The 25,676-nt window shown below is 45.4% G+C and overlaps 1 protein-coding gene across 4 annotated transcripts in view; it reads left to right on the forward strand.

Moving 5' to 3' along the window:
* The window catches only part of GRB10 (growth factor receptor bound protein 10), a 290,298-nt gene that overhangs the window by 222,812 nt on the left and 41,810 nt on the right, over positions 1 to 25,676 (forward strand). For 3 of the 4 annotated variants that reach the window (XM_049893805.1, XM_049893807.1, XM_049893808.1), the window contains 3 exons: positions 14,417 to 14,573; positions 23,913 to 24,028; positions 25,073 to 25,147. In XM_049893805.1, the coding sequence (XP_049749762.1) occupies positions 14,417 to 14,573; positions 23,913 to 24,028; positions 25,073 to 25,147 (348 nt within the window). Of the gene's footprint in view, positions 1 to 12,315; positions 13,598 to 14,416; positions 14,574 to 23,912; positions 24,029 to 25,072; positions 25,148 to 25,676 lie in introns of those variants that run through there. The other variant, XM_049893809.1, reaches the window with a different exon arrangement.

Consider the following 25,676-nt stretch of genomic DNA (forward strand, 5'->3'; position numbering starts at 1 on the left):
TCCACTGACGTTATCCATGCTACTTAAAGGCTGCCTCTTCAGTCACCAGCCAGGTCCATGAGTGGCGCAAACAGTTTGCACTTGACTGCTAACCTAAAGGTTGGCTGTTTGAACCCACCCAGAGGCACTACCGAAGAAAGGCCTAGGGATCTGCTCCTGTAAAAATTACAGCCCTTGAAAACCTTATGGAGCAATTATACTCTGTAGCACATGGGGTCGCCATGAGTCGGAATTGACTCCAGCAATTTGGGTTTTGGGGGGCATTTTTTGATATGTATATTCTATATATACACTTTAGTTTTTACTGGAGCCCTGGTGGCACAGTGGTTCAGAGCTTGGCTACTAACCAAGAAGTTGGTAGTTTGAATCCACCAGCCACTTCTTGGAAACCCTATGGGACAGTTCTGCTCTGCCCAGTAGTGTCACTGTAGGGTCATTATGAGTCTGAATTGACTTGATGGCAATGGGTTTTTTTTTTTTTTTTTGGTTTAGGTTTTAGAGTCAGAAATCACTGAACTTGCTCAGTCTTTAGTTAGATGCACTGGACTCCTGGTTCTGAACTTCATGGCCCCTTTTCCTGCCTTTCCTGGATCCATCCTCTGCTGTCTTCTCTTCTTATCTTTGCCTCATGCTTTAGGCTTCTGACATTAAGGGGCAGGGCTGGAGGAGGAATGGGTTCAGTTGGTAGAAACCTGGTGTGACCCAGACCAGCAGAGAGAGAAGGCCCCAGGACACACAGCGTGCAGTGTCAAAGATGTTAGTGCCCCACCCCCTTCTACCCTGTCTGCTCCCACATGAGCGACTGAAAGTTCACACAGACTTCCTCATATTTCTCCACACTGTAGTCCCCAGCCAAGCCCTCCCGCACCCGTCTCACCAGCATAAGTCTGTGGACACACCATGGGCGTCCTCAGCCCACAGTAGAACTTTCTGGCTTCAGAGATTTAGCTCAAGGGACAGAGATGCCATTGGGCTCCTCACCAGTGCCTGCGATAGCCTTGTGCCTGAAATGTTTCCTTCAGACCAGCTGACTACTGGAGGAATGTCAGAGGCGTGTGGGGCAAATACTTCCAGGCCTCCAGCCGCTCATCCATTTATGTTTTTAATGGGTCTACACTCCCTTGTGTCCAAACACATGGTCCTGCCCCTCCCAGCTCTGCACAGGTGCAGGTGGTAATTGGCCGTGGTTATTCAGCCCTCATCATTCTCCTTACACACAGGAAAGCGTGAACTCTCCCAAGTCCTCTCTTCCCTGAGTCAAGTCCTTGTCCCTTTATTTTCCACATGTACTGCCCTTCACTGCCCTAATGAATGTCCCTGTTACTCAGGGGTCAGGGTGGAAGGCACCCTTAGAATATCCTTTCCAAGGCTTGAGTCCTGCTGTAACACCTCTGAGCAGCCTGGGCCTGGAATGTCTTTATCCTGGAAACCAGAGGAAAGCCATCAGAGAAGGACATCTTGGTAGGACTAAAGACAGACAGTTGCAGTCACAACATTGAGACTGCAGTGGAAGGTGCAATGGGTTCTGTTACAGGCCACAGCCTGAGTTTTTCTGGACAGGAGATAATTCCAGTGTAGCAGCATCGTTCTAGCAGCTCTTCCCCAGGGTTCATTCACCAAACATGAGCAGGCGGTGCTGGGCGTGGGGGCAGCCTGGAGCCAGGAATGATGAACAAGTGTGACCCTGCTCTCCAGGAAAGGGGGCAAAGACACATTCATGAGGACGGTAACAGTAGGTGGTCTTTGTTGATTTACAGGACTGGGCCATGTGCCTGTGAGTTGCCCTGCAAAATGTTATCACACCCGGGTTACAGATGAGGAAACTGAGGCACAGAGGAGTGCAGCAAGACTCTGCTTAGCTCCGTAATGTTGGTTACTGGCAGAGCTGAGGATGGAAGGCTCCAGGGGCTTCCTGTAACCACCACACATACTTCTATCTACAGAAAAAAATAATAAAGCGCGATAGAATATGTGCCAGAAGCAGTTGTAGGAGGCAAGAGTCTAAAAGTTAATTCTGATTTAGGGAGAATTTAGCCCATACCCTTAGATATCACGGATGTGGTTAGTGAGATGCCAGAGGAAGGGGGAATTAAAAATGTTAAATTATTTAGACAGCAGTTAAGCTAGAGGAAAAAAAAGGATTGCTAGTTTCCTTGCAGGCTTGAGATTAAAGGTTGAAAAATTCTCTTTATAGTCCAGTTTTGTGGCAGCGCCTGACTCGGGAAATGCATAAGTTCTAATCTGAAGTAAAATGCATCATGGGTTACAGCATTCCTTTGAAATTTAACACATTTTACGGCGGGGAGGGTGCAGGGCTAGAAGTTCGCCTTGCAGTAAAAACCTAACGTGGTGTCAGGGTGGTTGCAGGATATACCAGAAACTTCCTTGAAGATGTGCCCAGGACCATTCACCCAGCATTTCCTTCTGTGCCTGGACCTGCCAGTGCCATGATCTTGAAGGATGAAAATAGACATTTAAATGATAGCCATGCTCTATTTGCACATCTCCAACATTTACAACTAAGCCATCTTTGAATATTAATTTTCCCCCCAAAATATTCAACAAAGTGTCAAGTCTGGAAAAAAAAAGGTTTCTAATTAGCTGTAATGAAAGGTAACTGTGCCCCTTCTGGCAATCTCTGGAGCCCTAGTGGCTTCGTGGTTTAGAGCTCAGCTGCTAACCAAAAGGCTGGCAGTTCAAATCTGTTACCGGAATAAGGTTCTTGCCTCTCACTGGTCAAGAATGAGCAGGTAAGGCATGTAGTTTTCCACAGGAAACACACAGGAGCAAAGCTTTATTGAAGAGGCTTGCAAGCGGAGACTAGGAGGGCCTAGAGCAACACTTACCCTCATCTCACAGAACAAAAGAGGGGCCTGAGTTTTAATTTAAAAGTTCTCGGCAGGAAAAGATTCATCTTTATTCATAGGCATAGGCGGGGATATGTTAACTAAGGGGCACACACAGCAGCTTTCCAAGATGGCTCCTGTCCCGGAGGCCTCTGGGATTCGTAGGAGGACCTATTATAGGGTGTCGCACCTACGCAGTCCCCTGGTCCCCGGGTTCTATTCTCTGGCTGGGGCTGCAGCCCCTCATTGCCCCTGGTGGAAGGTCACACAGCGGTCACAGGTGGATGTTCTGCGCATGTCCCTGGTCCTGGTTTTCTCCAGCTGCTTTTGAAAGGCGACTTTAAAGAAGTTTGTGGGCTATTTTTAGATACCCTGCCCCGTTGTTCTGGGGAATGGCTTTGTTTCTGTGCCCTGGCCCATTTCTTGTTACTTTGTTTGCAGATTTGGCCCCCCCCTTCCCTGTCTTACTAAGTCTCTAGGTTCTCCACTCAATGCCCTATTACCTCCTTGATAGTATAGTCTATTTCTCTTTTTACTTCCTTCTCCTCTAACCATACCAGTCTCTTCGCTATTTCTCAAACAGGCACCCTCTGATCTCAGGGCCTTTGCTCCCTGTCTTAAATCCACCAACTGCTCTTTGGAAACCCTGTGGGGCCGTTCTATTCTGTCCTATAGCATCACTAAGAGTTGGAATCCACTTGATGGCAATGGGTTTGGTTTTTGGTTTTTCTGGCAATCTGAGTCTCAAAGGACAATGACTACGAGACCACCCCATGTCCCTCTGGGGAGGACTCAGGTGGTCCTCTCACCCTGATCAGACCTTTCTCTGAAGGACAGTTGTATTCTTGGTCACCGCCTATAAGCCATTTATAAAGTACTTTCTTCTCATAGCTCATCTGTCCCATCAAAGGAGGTTTTTGTTTTGTTTTAATAGCTTTTAATTTTATTTTCTATAAAATGATAGAACTTTATAAAAGTTTTTCCAAATAATTTTAGTAAAGTTGAAAAAATAAATATGGGCAGAATTCATTCTCCCTCATAAGTGGGCCGGCTTGGAATGAACTGATGCAGAAAGGCCGTGATGGGCTCTGCTACTTGCTTTAGATCTTGTCACCCACCTTGTCAGCCTGGACAGCCGTTCAGTGGGGCCAAATCCTGTTCTGGTCTCTGAAAACAGTGGCTTACTTTTAAGAACTAATTTTTAAAGTTGTATTTAGAACCTTACCTCCTTTACAGAGGATTTCAAGGACTTCAAATATTTTTAACGCTCACTGAAAAACTTGAGTAGGTTATAAAGCAGATTGCGTTTTAAAGTAGATCTGAGTCCTTGTACTAGAACAGGATTTTAATTTGTGTTGTATTATGCTGACTAAAAAAATGCTGACTAAAACTAGAGCCCTATAATTATGTGGAGCCGTTTCAGTTGTCATTCCTTATATCTCAAAGTAACACCATGAATTTAGAACAGAACTGAAGGAAAAGAAAGTAGTAGAATTATATTGCTTTTCACTTAAAAATTAACTTAGTCTAACCCTGGTTCTCTCCTTCCAGTTTAAAACCATTGGTCATCAAGTTAGCTCTAACTCATAGCAACCCCGTGTGTGACCATAGGGTTTACAGCGGTTGACTTTTTGGAAGTAGATCGCTGGGCCTTTCATCTGAGATGCCTCTGGGTAGACTTGTACCTCCAACCTTTCACTTAGCAGCCAAGCAGGTTAACTGTACCACGCAAGGTCTCCTAGTCTAATGTAAATTTTATTTATCCCAAATCTCATAGGCCTTCAAGGACTCGTCTAATTTTAGGACTATAGGGCAACCCAGAAGCAAAAGTCTTTTCTGGTAGCCCCTGCGGAGCCTTGGATCCCCTGCTGGCCAGAAAGCATTTATGGGGAGCAGCTAGTTAAAGGACAAAAATGACAAACTGAGTCAGACACTCCTCAGTTCAATTCCAGGCTCCAGTATTTTCTGTCTCTTTTTTTTTTTTTTATGTTGGACAAGCATTTGTCTTCGTGAGACCCACATTCTTCCTCAGTAGAGTGGGGCCAAGATGTCTGCTTCACAGAGGGAATTAGCACTGAGTCCTGATAGGGCTTCTGCAGGCATTGAGGAAAGTTTCCTGCCACCTACCTGGGCTCAGCTGGGCTTCCTGCTCTCTCTTCTCAGGGACCTGCAGAATCACAGTGGGATATGGGCCACCCTACCCAGAAGGATTTTATTAGTGTTGCCTCTTAGGCACCTTTCACTCCCTTGGTATTAATCCTTCCCTTTATGGGCACCTCCTATTGTGACCCCTGGCCTTTGATTACAACCTGGCTTTCCCAGAATTGTTGCCTGCCATTGAGTTGGCCCCCAACTCATGAGGACCCCATGTACAACTGAATGAAATGCTGCCTGGTCCTGCGCCATTCCCATGATTGGTTGTAGACTGAACTGTTGTGATCTCTATAGGGTTTTCATTGGCTGGTTTTCAGAAGTAGATTGCCAGGCCTTTCCTCCTAGTCCATCCTATTAGTTTGGAAGCTCCACTGAAACTTGTTCAGCATCATAGCTACGTGAGAGACAGGTGGTTCTGCACGAGGTGCATTGGCAAGGGATCGTATCCGGGTCTCCTGCATGGAAGATGAGAATTCTACCAATTCAGTGTTTACCTACCACTATTCAGAATCAGCTTTGGGAGTTAATAAAAATTCCAGCTAACATCTGATTTTTTAAAACACATTTAAACAGGACCTCAGAGAGCTGTTGAACTAGCATGAAGATGACACAGACATGCTCCAAGGTGTCTTTGTCCGTGCGGAGGCCCGTGCTGCCTGGCTGCTGTCGGTCGGTGTGGGCAGCCAGGAGTGCAGGCGGCACAAAGCAGAGGCCAGAATGCCCATCCAAGGACATCTTACACAGCAGACGGCTCTGAGGAGGGCAAAGAGCTAAGAATGCCCCATTTTCTATTTTTAAAAGGTGATTATTATTGAGCCTCTGCCAAAGGCTCACCGCTAAAGTCAGAGAGGTCTTGTGAATTCAGTAACAAGAGTCCCTGACGCCTGCAAGCCCTGCTGAGAGGCAAGCATCTGTAGGCAAGCCAGCAGCAGCCAGGCCCACCCATGGCATAAAGCAGGAGTAAGGGCTTCCTCTGTGATTCACAGCATGGGGGACTCACAGACCCCACCCATCCATCTCTGGGGGCTACTGAGACAGAAAGCTAGGAGCCCTGGTCGCACAGTGGTTAAGCACTCGGCTGCTAACTGCTAACCGAGAGGCCAGTGGTTTGAACCCACCAGCTGCTCCACAGGAGAAAGATGTGGCAGTCTGCTTCCATAAACATTTACAGCCTTGGAAACCCCATTGACAGTTCTCCTCTGTTCTGTAGGGTCGCTATGAGTTGAAATTGACTGGATGGCAATGGGTTTGTACAGAAAGCCAGGGGCCCCAGAGCGATGTTTGGGGCCCTAGAGTGAAGCTTGTACCCTCAATTCTTAACTGTTCTAAAACGCCCTCCGTTACATTTGAAAAGAATTAAGCTCTTGCTTCTCACTCTATGTAATGAACATATAAAAAGTGACAATAGAGAGTTAGGGAACAATGGAACTTTCTATTACCACTTCAGGGCTTTATAAGTAGATGCTGTGCCAAGACAAGAGGGCTGGTTCTCAATACAAAGTGTTCCTCCCCCCACAACTCTGAAAAGAAAGAGTTTCATGCTGTTGACATAATTATGCCCTCTTTAATATTACTGTTTTATTTTTAAAACCAATTAGCTACTTAGTTTCCTTTGCCATGGAGAAAAGGAAATTGAGTATTTAGGGGCTGGCTTCTCTGACTGAGTTGTTTCTACTGCATCCTGTGGTCATGAGGTTTGCTTTTTCAGAACTGGGATCCTCGGTCAGAAGTCTCCTTCAGGGTTCTGGGCCTACCCCTCCTTACCTTCATTGTCTGCAAACATAGACTTGTAGTGAGGGCCTGTCTTATACACAGCTTTGTGTTAGACCCAAAAACATCTCAGGGAGAGTAGACGCTATGGATCCCCATTTTACAGATGAGGAAACTGAGACACAGGGAGACTGAGTAAATCAGCCAAGTTCCCACAGCTAGTAAATGATGAAGCAGGATTCTACGCAGCCAGATTCTAGATGTCCTCATTGTGATCACCCTAAAATGATGCTTGAACTACTGTTAAAGAAGAAAATTAAGAACAAATACGTACTTTGATTTTTAAGGTTTTTGTTACCCAGGAAACCAAATAGTAACCATAAAAAGCCAGACCCAAACTGCAAAAGCTTTCCAGAAACTGCTATACAGCAATGTACATTTGTCCTTTCCTGCTAGAAAAATACAGTCAACAGAATCACCACTTCCTGATTAAATGAAGAAGACTCTAACCTAAAACCAAACCTGTTGCCATTGAGCCAATTCTGACTCATTGTGGCCCTGTAGGACAGAGTAGAAGTTCCCCGTAGGGTTTCCAAGGAGTGGCTGGTGAATTCGAGCTGCCAACCTTTTGATTAGCAGCCAAGCAGTTAACCACTGAGCCACCAGAGCTCTGAAAAAGACTCTCAAACCCCCACCCATTGCCATCGAGTTGACTCTGACTCCAAGCAACCCTATAGGACAGAGTAGAACTGCCCCATAGGGTTTCTAAGGAGCAGCTGGTGGATTTGAACCACCAGCCTTTTGGTTAGCAGTTGTAGCCCTTAATCGCTGTGCCAGGAGGGCTCTGAAAAAGACTCTAGGCTCTCCTAATTTAAATCTCAAAAAGGTATGGCTGCAGGTGGGTGGAACGCCAGAGACCACCTCATGACCTGATATCAGCTGACCCCAGTAAAAGAGGGAAGGTAGGATTCAATCAATCATGTTAAAATTAGCCAGTGGTTCGTCTTCTATTGTTCTACCTATCCCCCAAGCCCCCAGACACACACATACCTTTATGATCCTCATTGTAACTTGCTTACTTGGAGACATTTGCTTATTTTTCCTGGAATCAGAATGGCCTCCCTGTATGCATATAGAAAATAGCTGCTCAGAATAAACCTTATGTTTCGATTTCCTTGCGTTCTGGTTATTTTTAGCACTACCGCATATTGGGCATTGTGCTTTACCTACGTTACCGACATAGTATTACCAACACCCCATTGTACAGGTGAGGAAGGTAAGTCTTAGCTATTTAATAACCCACCTAAGTCCACAGAGCTAGTACATGGCTGAGCTCTGAGTTTTCTACCCCATCCTAGTATTACCCAGATTCATCTAGTCCCTGGATAAATTATGTCCTGTAAAAATAACTGTATGTAGCACGCATCTTCTCCCTGATGCACTGTTAGTTGCCGTGGGGCAGGGGCCTTTGCTTACTCAGAACTTTCCATACCCACGTGCCCTGTGCCAGGTGCTTGAGCACCTTGACAAAGAAGAAGCTCCAGGCTGGCACTGAGGGGCCCACTGATCAGGGCTGCTGCTCTAGAGCTGAAAACGAAGACTATTATTTGCTTCCAGAATGAGCTCTCAGGACAACCCATGTGGGTAATAAAGTGGCTGTTGACATTGGACAAGATCCCTTGGTGGTGCAAAGGATTTGCACTCGTCTACTAGCCTAAATGTTGACAGTTTGGACCTACCCAGCAGCATCTTGGGAGACAGGCTTGGCGATCTGTTTCCCTAAAAATTACACTCAAGAAAACCCTGTGGAGCAGTTCTACTCTGTAACACATAGGGTTGCCATGAGGCGGAATCAGCTCAACAACAGGGGGGTTGGTTTTGGTGTGGTTTGGCAATGTATAGCTAGCTCTTTCTAGAGCTGATGGCTTCCTTTAAAAGGAACCCTGGTGGTGGGTGGCTGTTCAGTGTGGCATTATCCTTGGTGCTTTACATATTCGTTGCAAATACTCTCGTTTGTAGCTCCAGATATTTACCCAATTTGAGATTACTCTGTGTATGCGGATCTTCCTGGTTTTCTGTCTTGAGGATGTGTTTCTTCTATCCTCAGCAGGTCCTGGGGAATTTGGGGAAGGAACTGGGGAGCACCAGGCCAGGGCAGAGTGGACAGCATATGACCCGAGGTCCTGAGCTCCTTTGTGTCTCTCCTGCCACAGGCCCTGGCCACCCTGCCCCAAGAGTAGCCCTGTGACAAAGCACATCCTAGCTTTGGGGGTGGAGGGGGGACAGCCACAGAGCAACAGGGAACTGAACAGGGGGTTGAGAGAAGAACGCAGTGGGGCTGGGAAGAAAACGAAACCACTGGTGCCATGGCAGATCTGGGCAGGAAATGCTGATAACTGAACTCGTAGAGGCAGACATGCACTTCCACATGATTTAAGAGTTTTTTTTAAAGAGCATGATGTTGATGATGCTCACAGATAAACTCGCTTAGAAACTGAGGGAAGAAAAAGCATTAGGGCCACTTTGATTGCGGTAACGGAAAGCGTGCACTGATGTGGAAGACATGTTAGATTATATAGTTAGCATGTTTATAAAAATTATATGAATTCATTTGTATTTTCTAAATTTCTGGGTTTTTTTGTTACTTTTTTGTTTATAATTTTTATTGTGCTTTAAGTGAAAAGTTTACAAATCAAGTCAGACTCTCACACAAAAACTTATATACACCTTGCTGCATACTTCCAATTGCTCTCCCCCTAATGAGACAGCCCCCCCACCCCACCCTCTTTTCATGTCCATTTCGCCAGTTTCTAACCCCCTCTACCCTGTCATCTCCCCTCCAGGCAGGAGGTGCCAACATAGTCTCTCTCAAGTGTCCACCTGATCCAAGAAGTTCACTCCTCACCAGCATCCCTCTCCAGCCTGTTGTCCAGTCCAATCCGTGTCTGAAGAGTTGGCTTTGGGAATCGTTCCTGTCCTGGGCCAGCAGAAGGTCTGGGGGCCATGACCACCAGGGTCCTTCTAGTCTCAGTCAGACCATTAAGTCTGGTCTTTTTAATGAGAATTTGGGGTCTGCATCCCACTGCTCTCCTGCTCCCTCAGGGGTCCTCTGTTGGGTTCCCTGTCAGGGCAGTCATCCGTTGTAGCCAGGCACCATCTAGTTCTTCTTGTCTCAGGATTATGTAGTCTCTTCATGTGGCTCTTTCTGTCTCTTGGGCTCGTGATTACCTTGTGTCCTTGATGTTCTTCATTCTCCTTTGATCCAGGTGGGTTGAGACTCATTGATACATCTTAGATGGCCGCTTACTAGTATTTAAGACTCCAGACGCCACTCTTCAAAGTGGGATGCAGAATGTTTTCTTAATAGATTTTATTATGCCAATTGACTTTAAAACCATGGTCCCCAAACCCCTGCCCCTGCTGCGCTGGCCTTCGAAGCATTCAGTTTATTCAGGAAACTTCTTTGCTTTTAGTTTAGTGCAGTTGCGCTGACCTCCCCTGTATTGTGTGCTGTCTTTCCCTTCACCTAAAGTAGTTCTTATCTACTATCTAATTAGTGAATGCCCCTCTCCCACGCTGCCTCCCTCCCCCCCTCGTAACCACAAAAGAATGCTTTCTTCTCAGTTTAAACTATTTCTCAAGTTCTTATAATACTGGTCTTATACAATATTTGTCCTTTTGCAACTGACTAATTTCACTCAGCGTAATGTCCTCCAGGTTCCTCTATGTTATGAAATGTTTCACAAATTCATCACTGTTCTTTATCGATGAGTAGTATTCCATTGTGTGAATATACCATAATTTATTGACCCATTCATCCATTGATAGGCACCTTGGTTGCTTCCATCTTTTTGCTATTGTAAACAGTGCAGCAGTAAACATGGGTGTACATGTATCTGTTCGTGTAAAGGCTCTTATTTCTCTAGGGTATATTCTGATGAGTGGGATTGCTGGATCGAGGAGTGGGATTGCTGGATCATATGGTAGTTCTATTTCTAGCTTTTTAAGGAAGCACCAAATCGATTTCCAAAGTGGTTGTGCCATTTCACATTCCCACCAGCAGTAATGTAAGTGTTCCAATCTCTCCACAGCCTCTCCAACATTTATTATTTTGTGTTTTTTGGATTGGAAACCCTGGTGGCATAGTGGTTAAGTGTTACGGCTGCTAATCAAAAGGCTGGCAGTTCAAATCCACCAGGTGCTCCTTGGAAACTCTATGGTGCAGTTCTACTCTGTCCTATAGGGTCGCTGGGAGTCGGAATCGACTTGATGGCAACAGGTTCGGTTGTGTTTTTTTTGGGGGGGGGGTTTGGGTTCTTTGGATTAATGCCAGCCTTATTGGAGTGAGAAGAAATCTCATTGTAGTTTTGATCTGCATTTCTCTAATGGCTAATGATTGTGAGCATTTCCTCATGTATCTGTTAGCTACCTGAATGTCTTCTTTAGTGAAGCATCTGTTCATATCTTTTGCCCATTTTTTAATTGGGTTATTTGTCTTTTTGTAGTTAAGTTTTTGCAGTATCATGTAGATTTTAGAGATCAGGTGCTGATCAGAAATGTCATAGCTAAAAACTTTTTCCCAGTCTGTAAGTAGTCTTTTTACTCTTTTGGTGAAGTCTTTGGATGAGCATAGGTGTTTGATTTTTAGGAGCTCCCAGTTATCTAGTTTTTCTTCTGCATTCTTAATAATGTTTTATATACTGTTTATGCCATTTTTAGGGCTCCTAACATTGTCCCTATTTTTTCTTCCATGACCTTTATCGTTTTAGATTTTATATTTAGGTCTTTGATCCATTTTGAGCTCATTTTTGTGCATGGAGTGAGGTATGGGTCTTGTTTCATTTTTTTGCAGATGGATATCCAGTTACGCCAGCACCATTTGTGAAAAAGACTGTCTTTTCCCCCATTTAACTGTTTTGGGGCCTTTGTCAAATTATCAACTGCCCATATGTGGATGGATTTATGTCTGGATTCTCAATTCTGTTCCATTGGTCTATGTATCTGTTGTTGTACCGGTACCAGGCTGCTTTGACTACTGTGGCGGTTTAATAGGTTCTGAAATCAGGTAGAGTAAGGCCTCCCACTTTGTTCTTCTTTTTCAGTAATGCCTTACTTATCCGGGGCCTCTTTCCCATCCATATGAAGTTCGTGATTTGTTTCTCCATCTCATTAAAGAATGTCGTTGGAATTTGGGTCAGAATTTCATTAAATGTATAGATCGCTCTTGGTAGGATAGACATTTTTATAATGTTAAGTCTTCCTATCCATGAGCAAGGTATGTTTTTCCACTTATGTAGGTCTCTTGCAGAAGTGTACTGTAGTTTTCTTTGTATAAGTCTTTTACATCTCTGGTAAGACTTATTCCTAAGTATTTTATCTTTTGGGGGGCTACTGTAAATGGCATTGATTTGGTGATTTCCTCTTCGATGTTCTTTTTGTTGGTGTAGAGGAATCCAACTGATTTTTGTATGTTTATCTTGTATCCCGATACTCTGCTGAACTCTTCTATTAGTTTCAGTAGTTTTCTTGAGGATTCCTTAGGGTCTGCTTTTTTTTTTTTCACCTATAGACCAGAAACAGTTTCTTTGTTCAGAATAAATTATATGTTTATTGACCTGTTCTGTAATGTCAGCTGCATGTAAGTATTCACTTTGTTATGAAGAATCATAGATTCATTGAGTGACACAAGTTCCAGAAAGAGACGGGTAGGTTTCTTTAACAATATATGTGAGTAGAAGGCAAATTAAAAACCCATTGCTGTTGAGTCAATTCCAGCTCATAGCGACTCTATAGGACAGAGTAGAACTGCCCCATAGGGTTTCCAAGGAGCGGCTGGTGGATTCAAACTGCCAACCATTTGGTTAGCAGCTGAGCTCTTAGGGCTCCAGAGGGTGGGTTGCTCAGCCGCAATTCAGCCCCTGAGATTTCTGAGCTGGTGAGAGGCCCAGAGGCTGCAGACAGGGAGTTGTGGCCCTTGTAGTCAGCTGAAGTCTCTTCTCAACTCTGGGCTTGAGTTGATTTTTGCTGGATTGATCTTTAATTGCTTCCCAGCCAAAGGGTTACCATGTGCCCAGAGATGTCGGCAGGCTGGGAGCTGGTGCTCTTAAGCTGGCACAGCCTCAGTTTCTGCATTGCTTACACCCCTCACGCAGCGGGGCGTTGATCCCAACAGCCAGCCCTCTCCTGTCCACGTCTGCGTCCTCTCCGCTCAAATGAAAGTTCAAAGAAAGTAAGCACTTGGGTAGAAAACATGCAAGGGGTCAAGGCAGAGCCAGGATCATTGGTCAGGGAACACCAACATTCGCCGGCCGAGTGGGAGAGCCAGTGCAAAAGTTGCAGCCGATGACATCAGTTAGACAGGCAGGACTCTTAAGAGATTTGGCAAACGAGTCTGAAGTCAGAGAACGCAAGTGCTTTAGGCTCCGAGTTTCCTGCTTGGTATTTCATCCTGATAGGAAAAAAAAAAAAAAAAAAACTGACAGAAATTTTCCTGGCTTACTGTTTTGGGGGTTTTGTTGTGGTCACCACCACCTCTGATGGGCCCAGTGCACTGTAGTGGGAGAGTGTGTGGGGAACGATTACATCAGTCCAAGGGAAGGACGTGATTGGTCTGCAGAGCATGGTTTGATTCACTACCTAAAGGACCGTGTGTGAGGCAGCCTGCCTTGGAGCTAGCGTCTTCCCTGCCTGCCCAGAAACAGCCTTCCTGCCAAGGGCTCACGCAGGCTTGGCACAGGCATCCATTGATAGCACTAGTGCCCCGGCCGTGTAGCCTAGCCCGCCAGGCACAGCGGGGAGAGACCAAGAACAAACTCCCTTGCAAGAGGCAACCTCTATTTAAAATGCCATCTTGTTCTTCTAACTGCTGCCTCTTCCATACTGTCGAGGTAAGATTTTTTTAAAAGCATCTCACCTTCCCCTAAAGGTTGCATCCCTGTAGGTGTTTGTCGCTTGACTACAGTGTATTTATAGTCTGCTGAAACTCCATGTGACCGTCGCTTGGCCCAGGAGCTGTTGGTTTTTAATGGATTTGAACAGTACCAGGAAAACGAACCTTGCTTGTCATTTTGTAGGGGGAAGGGGCTGAAGCATTTGGTGACTGCTCTTACTATTCTCCCTTTTTCCCCACTTTAAATCTCGGCATATTCATATGGATGTATCGTAACTTCTTCCTCAGCCTAAGTGAACATGAGACAGGTGGGAATGGGATAGAAAGGACAGTGGGTGTCAGCCACTCCGTCCTGGACCCTGGTGAGACAGTCATCAAAAGTTGTGATGGGAGGAGGAAGACTCAGGAGTTTGTGTTTGTTCGTTCTTCGCAACTGGCTCAGTTGTACAATGTCCAGTCCTGCGACCACCAGCATAATTTTAAATCAGCTCTGTCCATTCCTAAGAAAGGTAGCCGAGAAGCAGCTTGTAAACTGACTTCAGTCGCGTGCAGTATGCACCCATGAGGTGTCCTGGGTGTTTCAAGAGCAAAGGTTCTGTTGTAATCCTACATGACGTGTTCCTTCAAGTGGGAGGAGGGAAGGGGAAGTCCAACGGAGGTGGTCCTCTCACATGCTGGCTGCTATGCTTGTGGGGTTGCTGGGACAACAGCTATACATGTGTTGGAGCACTGCTGTTTCTTTTTTTTTTGCTTCAGTGTTTTTTTTTTTTTAAGAACGAAGCCATTTACCTGTCTGTGTTCCCTTTTTCTGTTGCAGGATGTTAAAGTCTTTAGTGAAGATGGGACATGCAAAGTGGTGGAGATTCTCGCAGACGTGACAGCCAGGGACCTGTGCCAGTTGCTGGTTTACAAAAGCCACTGTGTGGATGATAACAGCTGGACGCTAGTGGAGCACCACCCGCACCTAGGGTTAGGTAGGGAACAGCCCCGGGTGGTGATGGTTCTCTGGGAACAGGGCCTGGGGATGGTCAGAGTGCAGCCCCATGGCAATGACCTCTCCTCAGTGCCCCATGCCTGACTGCCAGGTCCACAGGCGGCCTGAGTGTTGCCCTCGACGCACCTGCCTCTTCGTGCTTTCTGTCCTCCTAAAATCCCCCTTTCTCTTGCCTCCTTCCTAGCCCTTCCCCCACCAGTGCTTTGACGAGTCTTGCTCTTGGATTGTTGAAGCAATACTTTGCAAAGGGCCTAGACAAACTAAGAAGGTTCTCCCTGTGAGTTAGCTCTTCCCTCCCTTGCCGCCTGAGTCCCCAACCTGGAAAACCTGGCTGGGAGAGGAATGTGGGGTTTGCCACACACCTTTGGTCTGGGCACAGGGCAGCCCTCACTGTGGCCTGGGGAGAGCCTGAGCTTGCATGGCGGTGGTGGCATTTGTTGGACCAGCAGGGGCATCCACTCCTCTGAGAGCAGCTCACCACCTGATTGAAATAGGGTGCCACGGTTACAGTCAGTAGGGAAGCACATGGAGGTGCACTGGGAATTGAAGCATGTTATGAATCAATTGAAACCAAGTGTGAGTCTAACACAGTATGTCATTGAGCTGGTAGTGATGCTTTGACGGGGTGTGTGTGTGTGTGTCTGTGGTGCATAGAGGGAAAGAAAATTTATATCAGAATATTTGAAAATATTTATTATTTCTATTGAGTTTTCTGCTCAGGTGATCTATTTCAGGTTAAGAAGCTTTTCAGATACCTTCACTGGCAAACAGTTGAGTCTCTTGTTTAAATTCTTACTGGATTATGTAGGGTACTTACAAAATCATAGGCAAGTATTTAAAGCCAGAATTTTCTCTAAATCAAAGCCAGAATTTTCTCTAAATCAACAGCTACATTTCTTCCAGTGTCTGGGAGGAGGGAAGGACACTACACAAATTGCAAGCTTCTCATAATTGTAAATTTTTCTCTTGACCCTCTTTGAGAGATTTAATAAATTGAATTTAAACGTCTAGATCTGGAATATTCTTTTAACTAAATAACATTCTCTCAACTGCTGTTGTATGCTCTAACCTTAAGTAATGCCATATAAACTTGAGTTAACAGTAAGTCACTTGCCAGCTTCCCCTGTACTTTTAGGCACAGTGTGTTTTTTAAAGAAAGCCTCAAAGAACGCTTTCTGATTTCCTTCCCATCTCTGTGGATTACCACAGTGCTAGCGTGTAAACAAGACTTCTTCTTGGTCACTAACAGCCTCCTCCTGTCAGGTTCATTCACTGATGCCACCTCAGTGACTGTGACATCACAGGTGCTCGCAGGGAGACTGCTTATCCTGTCCAACTCCGGGTTGGGACATCTGTGAATGGACCCTGCAGTGGTCCAATAAGGCCATCAGAAGCACCTGTTTACACACAGGTAACTTGGAAATGAAGCAATGCTGGGAAACCTGCCAAGTATGTAATCCAGAATTCACTTTAAAAAGCCTCTGCATAGTTGGACCCAAACAGAGTGAATGTTGGTGAAAGCTGGTTCACAAGTTTGAATGCTTTTTGAATAGGAACTGTGTGAATATTAGGATACGTACGTGTCATTGCACAATCTCAGAGCACATAGAAAAGTGGAGGGTACCAAAAAAAAAAAAAAACCCGTTGCAGTCGAGTCAATTCTAATTCATAGCAACCCTGTAGGTCAGAGTAGAACTGCCCGTGGGGTTTCCAAGAAGTGGCTGGTGGACTTGAACTGCCGACCTTTTGGCTAGCAGCTGAGCCCTTAACCACTGTGCCACCAGGGCTCCCCTAAATTTTAACATACAAGGAATATTTCAGAAATTTATACTCAGACTTTCCTGTGATAATACTTGATTTCTAGAATATCACACAGTAGGTAAAGTAATTATGTGTTGAAACTTTGGAAATAATCAACCAAATGAAGAGCAATTTATTCTGAAGGGTAGAAAAAGAAATATACAAGCACACACAGTGGTCTTAGGAATTTGATATTTATGTGACTTATCCTTTCTTCTTTCTCTTATTTACACATGGACTTAATACACCCTAAAGGGGATAATACTTAATTTTAAAATCAAGTAAAAGAGAGGGGAAAAAGAAAAAAGGAAGGGGGAAGCAAGTAAAGATGATTTTAAAAAAAGAAAAAGAACCACGTGAATCAATGTTAGGTCATATTTTATAAAAGAAATGAACGAACCTCGCTCAGTGAGATTTTCATTGCAGTCATTTCAGGACATTCTTCATCAGTTTTACTTCTGTCCTCCAGCTTCCTTTTCATTAGCAACAAGTGAATGTATTTCCTGTTGCCTGGGTTTTATAGCGAGCCCTGGTGGCACAGTGATTAAGAGCTCGGCTGGTAACCAAAAGGTTGGCAGTTCAAATCTACCACCTGTTCCTTGGAAACCGTGTGGGGCAGTTCTCCTCTATCCTATACGGTTGATATGCGTCGGAATAGACTCAACAGCAATGGGTTTGGTTTTTTTTTTTGTGGTTGAGTTTTGTAGAGGCAGGTTTTAGAACCAGCGAGTTGCACCATCCTGTATGGCCAGCACCCAGAGAGCCTCAGCTGTTTACAGAGCCTCTGCGAGTCTTATCCATGTGTCTTCTTTGCCTGCTCTGTGGTTTCTGCTCCAAGCCTGACATTTATAATTGCTTTTAATCACGTAAGTGGCTATTTAGGCAAAAGTGGCATTCCGTCCACTGTTCACCAGCATTGGGTTGTCAGAAGCCCATAATGAGGAAAGTGAGCAAGCCGGACCCAGTTCTAAAGCCGCCTTCGTGGCCAGTGCTGTGGGAGCGCCTTCCCAAGAAGCCCTGGGGCGTTCCGGCATGAAGCCCCTTAGGTGGGATATCAGAGCACTTGGCCTTGCATTGAGTTCTTTTTTATAATGAGCACCCACCACCCCGTGTTCATGGATCCTCTGGCACATACAGAGTCAATCTGCATTTATTCTCCAGGAGAGTCCCCCCAACCCTGCCCCAGCCATGTCTATTTGGGTTTGGAATCTGTTACATTTTATTCTTTTTTAGAAAGTAACTGTCTTGATTATACTTTTAGTATTCTAATGAGCACATTTTTGGAGTCCCTGGTTGGTGCAGATGGTTAATGTGCTCAGCTACTAACTGAAAGTTTGGAAGTTTGAGCCTACCCAGAGGCACCTCAGAAGAAAATCCTGGTGATCTTGAGTACAGTTCTACTCTGACACACGTTGGGGCGCTGTGAGCCGGGATAGATTCAAGAGCAACTGGTTGATTTGGTTTTTTTTAATAGGGACATTTACATACACAAAGATGCTGGTTGCGTAGGCAAAAGGTAGGCCATGCTTTAAAACCCATAAGGCATATGTTACCCCCATCCTGACCCCATTCTACCTTACCCCGCCAAATGACTGAAGGCATAAAGAACCTAATTCTGACAGCATTTTAAGTCTATATATAGCTTCTGGGGAAACCCTGGTGGTGAAGTGGTTAAGTGCTACAGTTGCTAACCAAAAGGTCGGCAGTTTGAATCCACCAGGCGCTCCTTGGAAACTCTACGGGGCAGTTCTACTCTGTCCTATAGGGTCGCTATGAGTCAGAATCGACTTGACGGCAGTGGGTTTTGGTGGGATAGCTTCTGGAATTCAGGATTTCAAAGCACGGTTAGTATACTGATCTTTGTAGCTAAAATATATAAAATATAAAAACGCCGTATTCTTAAAAATATGAACCCTTTCTCCCACTTAGAAATGAAAGATGAGTTTAGAAAAGATGAGGACCCCTTTTTCACCAGAGAAGACCAGCCCCTAACATCGCCCCACAGGGGTGCTAGGAGTGCATCCTTGGCAGGAATGCCACACTCCTGGGTTGGTAGGAATATCACACACTTGGAGAAACGTGAGCAGTGACAGCACCCCTGGGGTGGGGAGTTTTCCCTACTATCACTGTGAACTGCACTTGTTAGTAGGAAGGACAGGGCTCCTTGTTTCTGGAGCCGGATCAAATGGCCCTTCCTGGTCCCTGATATTAGCTCCTGAGGTCATTTCCCACTTGGGGAGCTTGAAAAGTTGGTACAAGTCCCTTGTCCTAGAAGGTAAAGCCCTTAGTGATCAATGACCTTGAGTAAGTTGTGTGCTGTGTTCTGTGAATTCCAGGGCCCCCATTTCGTGTGCTCTGCCCTTTCAGTGGCCTCTCCATGTGTGAGTGCTCTTCACAGTTCTGCCTGTTAGGGATGTCTTGGCACCAATATCTCAGCGTAGACTGCTGAGACCTGGGAACATGTCACTGAGCAAGTTCAGTCAACAGCAGCCCATGAGTTCAGCCAGCGGGCACCAGAATGAAGGAGGGTCATTGGAAGTCAGTCCCATCCTATCTGCCCCTGAGCACGTGAGCTGCACGTCTCCCAGAAGTCTAGCTTGGCTGGGACACCTTCACACATAGAGGACATAGTGATGGTAAACAGACAGCCTGCAGACCTATTAAGTAAACAAATTACTATTAGTTTTAAAAAAAATTTTTTATTGCACTTAGATGTCAGTTTACAGTACAAAGTAGTTTCTCATTAAACAGTACATACATTGTTCTATGACATTGGTTAACAACCCCTCAACACGTCAACACTTTCCCTTCTCAACCCTGGGTTCCCTATTGCCAGCTTTCCTGTTGCCTCTTGCCTTCCAGTCTTGCCCTTGGGCTGGTGTGCTCCTTTAGTGTCATTTAGTTTTATGGGCCTGTCCAACCTTTGGCTGAAGGGTAAACCTCAGGAGTGACTTCATTACTGAGCTGAAAGGGTGTCCGGGGGCCATGCTCTCAGGGTTTCTCCAGTCTCTGTCAGACCAGTAAGTCTTGTCTTTTTTTGTGAACTGGAATTTTGTTCTACATTTTTCTCCATCTATCTCCAGGACCCTCTATTGTGATCCCTGTCAGAGTAGTCAGTGGTGGCACCGGGCACGATCTAGTTGTACTGGACTCAGTCTGGTGAAGACCATGGTAGATGTTGTCCATTAGTCCTTTGGACTAATCTTTCCTTTGTGTCTTTAGTTTTCTTCATTCTTCCTTGTTCCCAAAGTGGCGAGACCAGTGGAGTATCCTGGATGGCTGCTCACAGGCTTCTAAGACCCCAGATACTACTCGCTAAAGTAGAATGTAGAACATTTTCTTTATAAACTATGTTTGCCAATTCAGCTAGATGTTCCCTGAGACCGTGGTCCCCACAGCCCTCAGCCCAGTACTTTGGTCCCTCAGGGAGTTTGGATGTGTCTAGAGAGCTTCCATGACCTTGTCTTGGACAAGTTTAGCTGGCTTCTTCAGTATTATGTACTGTCTTACCCTTCACCAGAGTTACCACTTAAAAAAATTATTTTTTAAAGAGATTTTGAAAAATAGCAACATGTATATGCAGAATGGCATCTTGGTGCCCTATGCGGTTTAAAATGCCATTGTGGGTAAACTCCACCCGAGATGTATGGAGGGAACTGGTGCTGGGCTTTCACACTCAGGCCTTAGTGACCATCTGCAACAGCAGAAGAGACTGGAAGATGATGGTCAAGGAGAGGCTGGACTTCAAACAGAGGTTGGGGTTGAGAGACTAGTGTTTTAGCAGATCCCTTGGATGGCGAGGGCTTGAGAAATTCTCTGTGGAGTGAGTGAGGTTGAGACATTGAGGAAAGGCAAGGAGTCTTCCTTGGGCTGTGTACAGGCTTGTGCTTAGCCCTGATGAAGTCAGAGATGCTGTGGCCATACCTGTGGGGTTCTGCCACTGCCCCATCTTGGACAATGGGGTTTGCACCTATAGATACATGTCCGAGGAGGGACGATGGCCCATGTTCAAGCTTCGGTGCCTCCACGGGCCCTTCCCATCCAGGACAGACCCAGTTTTGTCTCCTTTTCCTCGTCCATTAAATCTGAAAGGCACCAAAATGACGTCCTTTCTCCAGTAAAATATATAAATAGAAAGAAGGCAGCTTAAAGGGCTTATCCAAATACCAGGGTTATGTGCTGCAGGCACGTTACCTCGATGACGGCTTTGTCCAGAATTTCTGGGTCTGGGACAGTCTGAGCAGCTGTCAGGTGCCTGCTGACAGTTCGCTCCTTTCTTTCCAACGGGCAGGCCATGCTGAGGGATGACAGGCCAGGTGTGGCCAAATGTTTGTCGCATCAAGCCCGGGTGTAGGGGAGTGTTCGATGACATGACAGGTGCTTTGAGCCCTGTGTGCAGCCCCTCCAGGGGACCATCCACCAGTTCTGCCCAGTCCTTCACCACCAGTCTGGGCAGTCCAGTTTTCTGTAAAGTTGCATATTTTTAAGGCAAAGAAAGAAGATTGTTTTGTCTGATTTTTAAATAACTGTCATGTGGAGTAGGTCCCTGGGTGGTGCAAATCCTCAAGCTTGGCAGTTCAAACCCCGCTTCCAGTGGCACTGAGGAAGAAAGGCTGGGCAATCTGCTTCTGTAAAGATTACAGCCAAGAAAACCCTATGAAGCAGTTCGACTCTATAACACACAGGATCACCAAGAGTCAGAACCGACTCGATGGCAAGGTCTGGGTTTTTTTGGTCATGGCAAGTAGGGTAGTGGCTTAGATGCTGGTTTAATTTTAAGGTTTAAAAAATACGAATACCCTTCAAAGAATGCTGGGCTATTCCATCTGTACAAAAAGTACTTGTGAGATACCCTGGTGTAAAGTAGCGTTCCACTGTTATTTAAGGCAGTTGTAATAATGTGAAGTTGGTAGGTAGCGATATGATTGTTTCACATAAAATTCTCAGTTCATTTGAAGTTGCGTGTTTTGAGAGTTACAGGGGAAATTGGAATTGGAAAAGGACCTTGGAACTGCCATTGTCCATTCATGTATTTGACAGTGAAAACCAGTGCCCAGAAGAATTGAGGGACAAGCCTGAGCCACACAGTTTAGGAGCCTCTGAGAAAGCAGCTTCAGACTCAAGTCTTCCTGATTCCAAGTCAGGAGCTGTGTCCACCCAAGTTGGCTTCCTAACCCACCAGGAGTGAGGGAAGAGGAAATTACATAAAAGAGTGTGTTGTTTATTGGGACTCCATCTCTAGGTTTCCACAGCCCCCTGGGGTCACCAGAGTGTCCCGATCACGGGGCATCAAGGCCATGGTAGACCCCCGTTGCCTCTAGTCCCCCGTTGCCAGTATACCAGGACACCAGGCTTCCCCTGTCCACTCGGCACGCCATGTAGTGCATAGCCTGTGCTTTTCAATGTGCTCAGCTTTTCCATAGCACTGCCAGGGAGGGGCCCCCGGGAGGCAGGCGGAGGTTGTGGGGGGATAGGAAGTAGCGTGTGTGTGCATTAGTGACGCACTCCTTTATGCCTGCTGGTCTCCCCCATGGGCCTCTGTGATTCTCTCCGGGGTTCCTGGAGATGGGTGCCTTTTGCTTTGCAACTAGACATCTTGGCCTCATTTCAGTAGGATGCCACACTCCCTACCCCTCCTCCCACCCCACCCCCCACACTCTATTTAACTTCTGCCTTAAAAATTTTAACTTCCGTATACCAACCATCAGGAAGTTTTTTGGTTTTTGTCCTATTACTACAGAAAGAAGTATTTTCTCTGTATAAAAATCTAAAAGGAAGCCACTGATTTGTTTTCTCCCTGGAAAATCCATGAGTGGCCCTGAGGTCAACCTCTTACTTGAAAGCAAATATAACCATTTTAATTGCATGCCTGAATTATGAATGGTTTTCTCTTTTCCTGTCCTGGGGAAAGTCGGGGGCAGTTTTGTGGTCACGTGTTACTAGCAGAAGTCCCTCCCCGTCCAGGACCGATGGAAACATTCCAGGTTTGCTGCTGGTGCCCGTCTGGCCCTGCTGTGAGGTTCTCTGAGTTTTCTGGCACCCAGGAGAAAATTCCTGTCCTTGGAAAAATCGGTCTTTAAATATATTTTTACCAAGGAGTTCTTTCCTCATCCTGTCAGAACCAAGGCTGAGGACAGGCAGCTGCTGGGCTTGCTTCTAGAACCAGCTATGGCTGCCCTGAGGCTAGTGCCCCTGGTGGCGACTGTCCTTCCTCCAGAGAAATTCTCTTTTCACATTCTGAGATCACTTTGAATCAGGAGTGCTTTAGCTCTAAACCTCAACCCTTCCTTTAGAGGTGTAGCTTTTCTAGAAATTCAGTGTTGACCACATGTGGGGAGCTCCTGTGCCTCAGGATAGACTCGCCCCTCTGGCATCAAGTCTGTAGCATTTTATGCTCTGCCATTTGGGCACGAAACCACACATTGACCATGCCGTGGATTTGCTCATAACAGGTTGGCATTTTTGTTTTTTTCCATGATTTAGTAAGGTTAGCTCCCTGGGCCCCAGTTACAACCCATTTTTGAGAAGACCCCTGAGAGGAGTGTGACCATCTTCCTGGAAGAGCAGCGGCCGCACTGGTTTGGAGTATGTGTGCTCCACGGAGCCAGAGTGTTCAAGCTGTGAGGGAAATGACCCTCCTAGGGCGATGTTGTGCTCAGTACTTGCTCTGAAGTGTATGCATGTGTGCGTGCGTGTGTGCGCACAGTAAAACATAGTGTGTTTTCCTCCCTACCTTAACGATATAATCCAGTCCATGAGAACTACTTTGTGGTTAGTCATGGCTTTAGAGTTACGGACATGTTTGGACATGGAGTCTCTGGGTAGTGCAAAGGTCAGAGGTTTGAGTCTACCCAGAGGTGCCTCGAAAAAAAGGCCTGGTGATCTACTGCCAAAAAAATCAACCATTGAATACCCTATGGAGCACAGTTCTACTTCAATACACGTTGGGCTGCAATGAGTTGGAATTGACTTGATGGCAGCTGGTTTTTGTTTTTTTAAAGTTTGGATGTACAGTCTGAACTTCACATTAAGTGTACACCTTTCCATATTATATTCCCAGGACCGTTTCAGCCAGCCATGTTTCGTGAACTCAAAAGCATCCATTCCCTTCCTTTCTCTGCCTCCCTTTCCTTTTACTCAGCCTGCCTTCCCATTTTTCTTTCCGTAATTTCCCAGTTACCATTGCCTGTGCTCTTTACAAGGGTTGAAATTTCTTTAAGGATGGCATCATTTGCTGGGAGTCTTTATTGACTCTGCCCTTCAATTTTTGTTGATGCCAAATTTAAAAGAAGCATATGAAAGCAGAGATGGTCTGAATGCCTCATACCATGTATTTTAAGACCTTATGTGCATTTGATAGTGCACTGAAGAGGGATTTCAGTTAAGCTCATTTCCTGAACTCGTCTTGGTTCACCATGTTTGAAGAACAGAAAGTCAGCCGGAGTCTGTAATTAGTTGTAAAACCACCTTGATGTTTCTGCTTATTTCATCATTCATGCAAAATGTTCTTTATTTGCAGAAAGGTGCTTGGAAGACCACGAGCTAGTCGTCCAGGTGGAGAGCACCATGGGAAGTGAAAGCAAATTTTTATTCAGGAAGAATTATGCAAAATATGAGTTTTTTAAAAATCCTATGGTGAGTCTTACCTATTTGGATTTGGGGTTCGTGACTGTTAAAATCCTGCAGTTTATACTCAGGTTTAACAGTATCAGGTTGTAAAATAACTGACTGGAGATTTATGGGTAGCATATGGGTTTGAGAATTATTTAGTTGCTGTTTGACTAAGTAACATTTGCTCACAACTCAGTCTGGGATGCTTAACTATATGCCTTTGGGACTGGCCAAGGGTTACTGTCGCCTTCTCCAGTGGTAATAGTGGAAAGGCGGCTAGGCTCCAAGTTGTAGGGAGAAGGAGACACCTGGTTGTTCTAGATATTTTGAAAGTTCTTTGTTAAATTGGAACACATTAATTACTAGCTCAGGAGAAAAGATTCATGTTCTCTGTAAATGGCAAATGTTATTTTGTGGTTATTTTTGGAAGAATGAGTAGAGGAACAAGTACCTGGGTGTGTTCAGCCGGCCTCCTTGATTTTTCTTTCCTGTCCTCTTTAGGGGGTGGATGGGGCCTGTTTGGTGAACTCTCAAGAGCCCGCGTGAACCCCACATCTCACAAAGCCTGCATCGTGAGGCAGAACCGTGTCAACCTGGGGAGAAGGCCTGGGGTCCACTTCTGGCTCTGATCATTTAACTGTGATTTTTTTCTCCAAAGTCAGAAATTTGATAACCATTTTTGATTAATGAACCAAAGAAGGCATTTTTAACACAACTGTGTTTACCTTTACTTTCAGGAATCCCTTCTCTCATGCCATGCACTGATGCCACAGGATTAGAACGCTTGGCATTGCCTTTTGCCACGGTGCCAGCCGTGAGACAGGAATTCAGTATTAAACATGATAGAAATTGCAGGCTTGAATCGGACATTGAAGAAAACTGAATACAGACTTTTAAATTAGGTGTTTCCACTGTGTAATAAGGGAATAAAAAGTACTGTCATTTTTAAATAAAAATGTGCAGAATAGTCCCTTTTCAGATGGTTTTGATACTGACATACCTATAAATAACTATGTTCCCCACTTTGAAGCTAACCTTTAACATATTTGTTTTTCCTCATTTCCTTAGAATTTCTTTCCAGAACAGATGGTTACTTGGTGTCAGCAGTCGAACGGCAGTATTCCTCAAACCCAGCTTTTGCAGGTACTGATAGCAGCCCTCCTGGAGCTGTAACGGTGGCATCCCCAAAACTTGAAGAGCCTGCGTCCTTAGTCACGTCATGGCCTTGGCACCTCAAGTAGTTTAGAGTAACCAGAAATAAATGTTTACTTGGGAAATCTGTGTTGTAGTCAGGGTCTTTCAAGCTGAAACAAGCACTTATAAACAGGATACGCTTACTTTAACTTAGAAGAAATCCAAGTGATACAATCCTGAAGTGGGCCGGAAGGGCCAGATGGAGAGGCAGGGGACAGACAGGATGGATAGGCAGGACGGAGAGGCAGGGAATGAGCAAACGGAGAGGCAGCGAATGAGCGTGTTCTCTGGGTCGTGAGACTTGGGATCCACATTGAGCACAGACCCCAGGACGGGCCACTGCCCAACTGTTTGACTGTCTAATAAGTACTGAGTCTACCTAATAGAGAAATGATTTGGTTTCCATAAAGCCCTTTTAAAAGTTATTTACTATGCTTTAGAAATAAGGGAACCTGTTCTAATTGTCCTCTGTTTCTAA

The sequence above is a fragment of the Elephas maximus genome, chromosome 8, assembly GCF_024166365.1.
Source record: "Elephas maximus indicus isolate mEleMax1 chromosome 8, mEleMax1 primary haplotype, whole genome shotgun sequence".
In the NCBI taxonomy this organism is placed as follows: Eukaryota; Metazoa; Chordata; class Mammalia; order Proboscidea; family Elephantidae; genus Elephas; species Elephas maximus.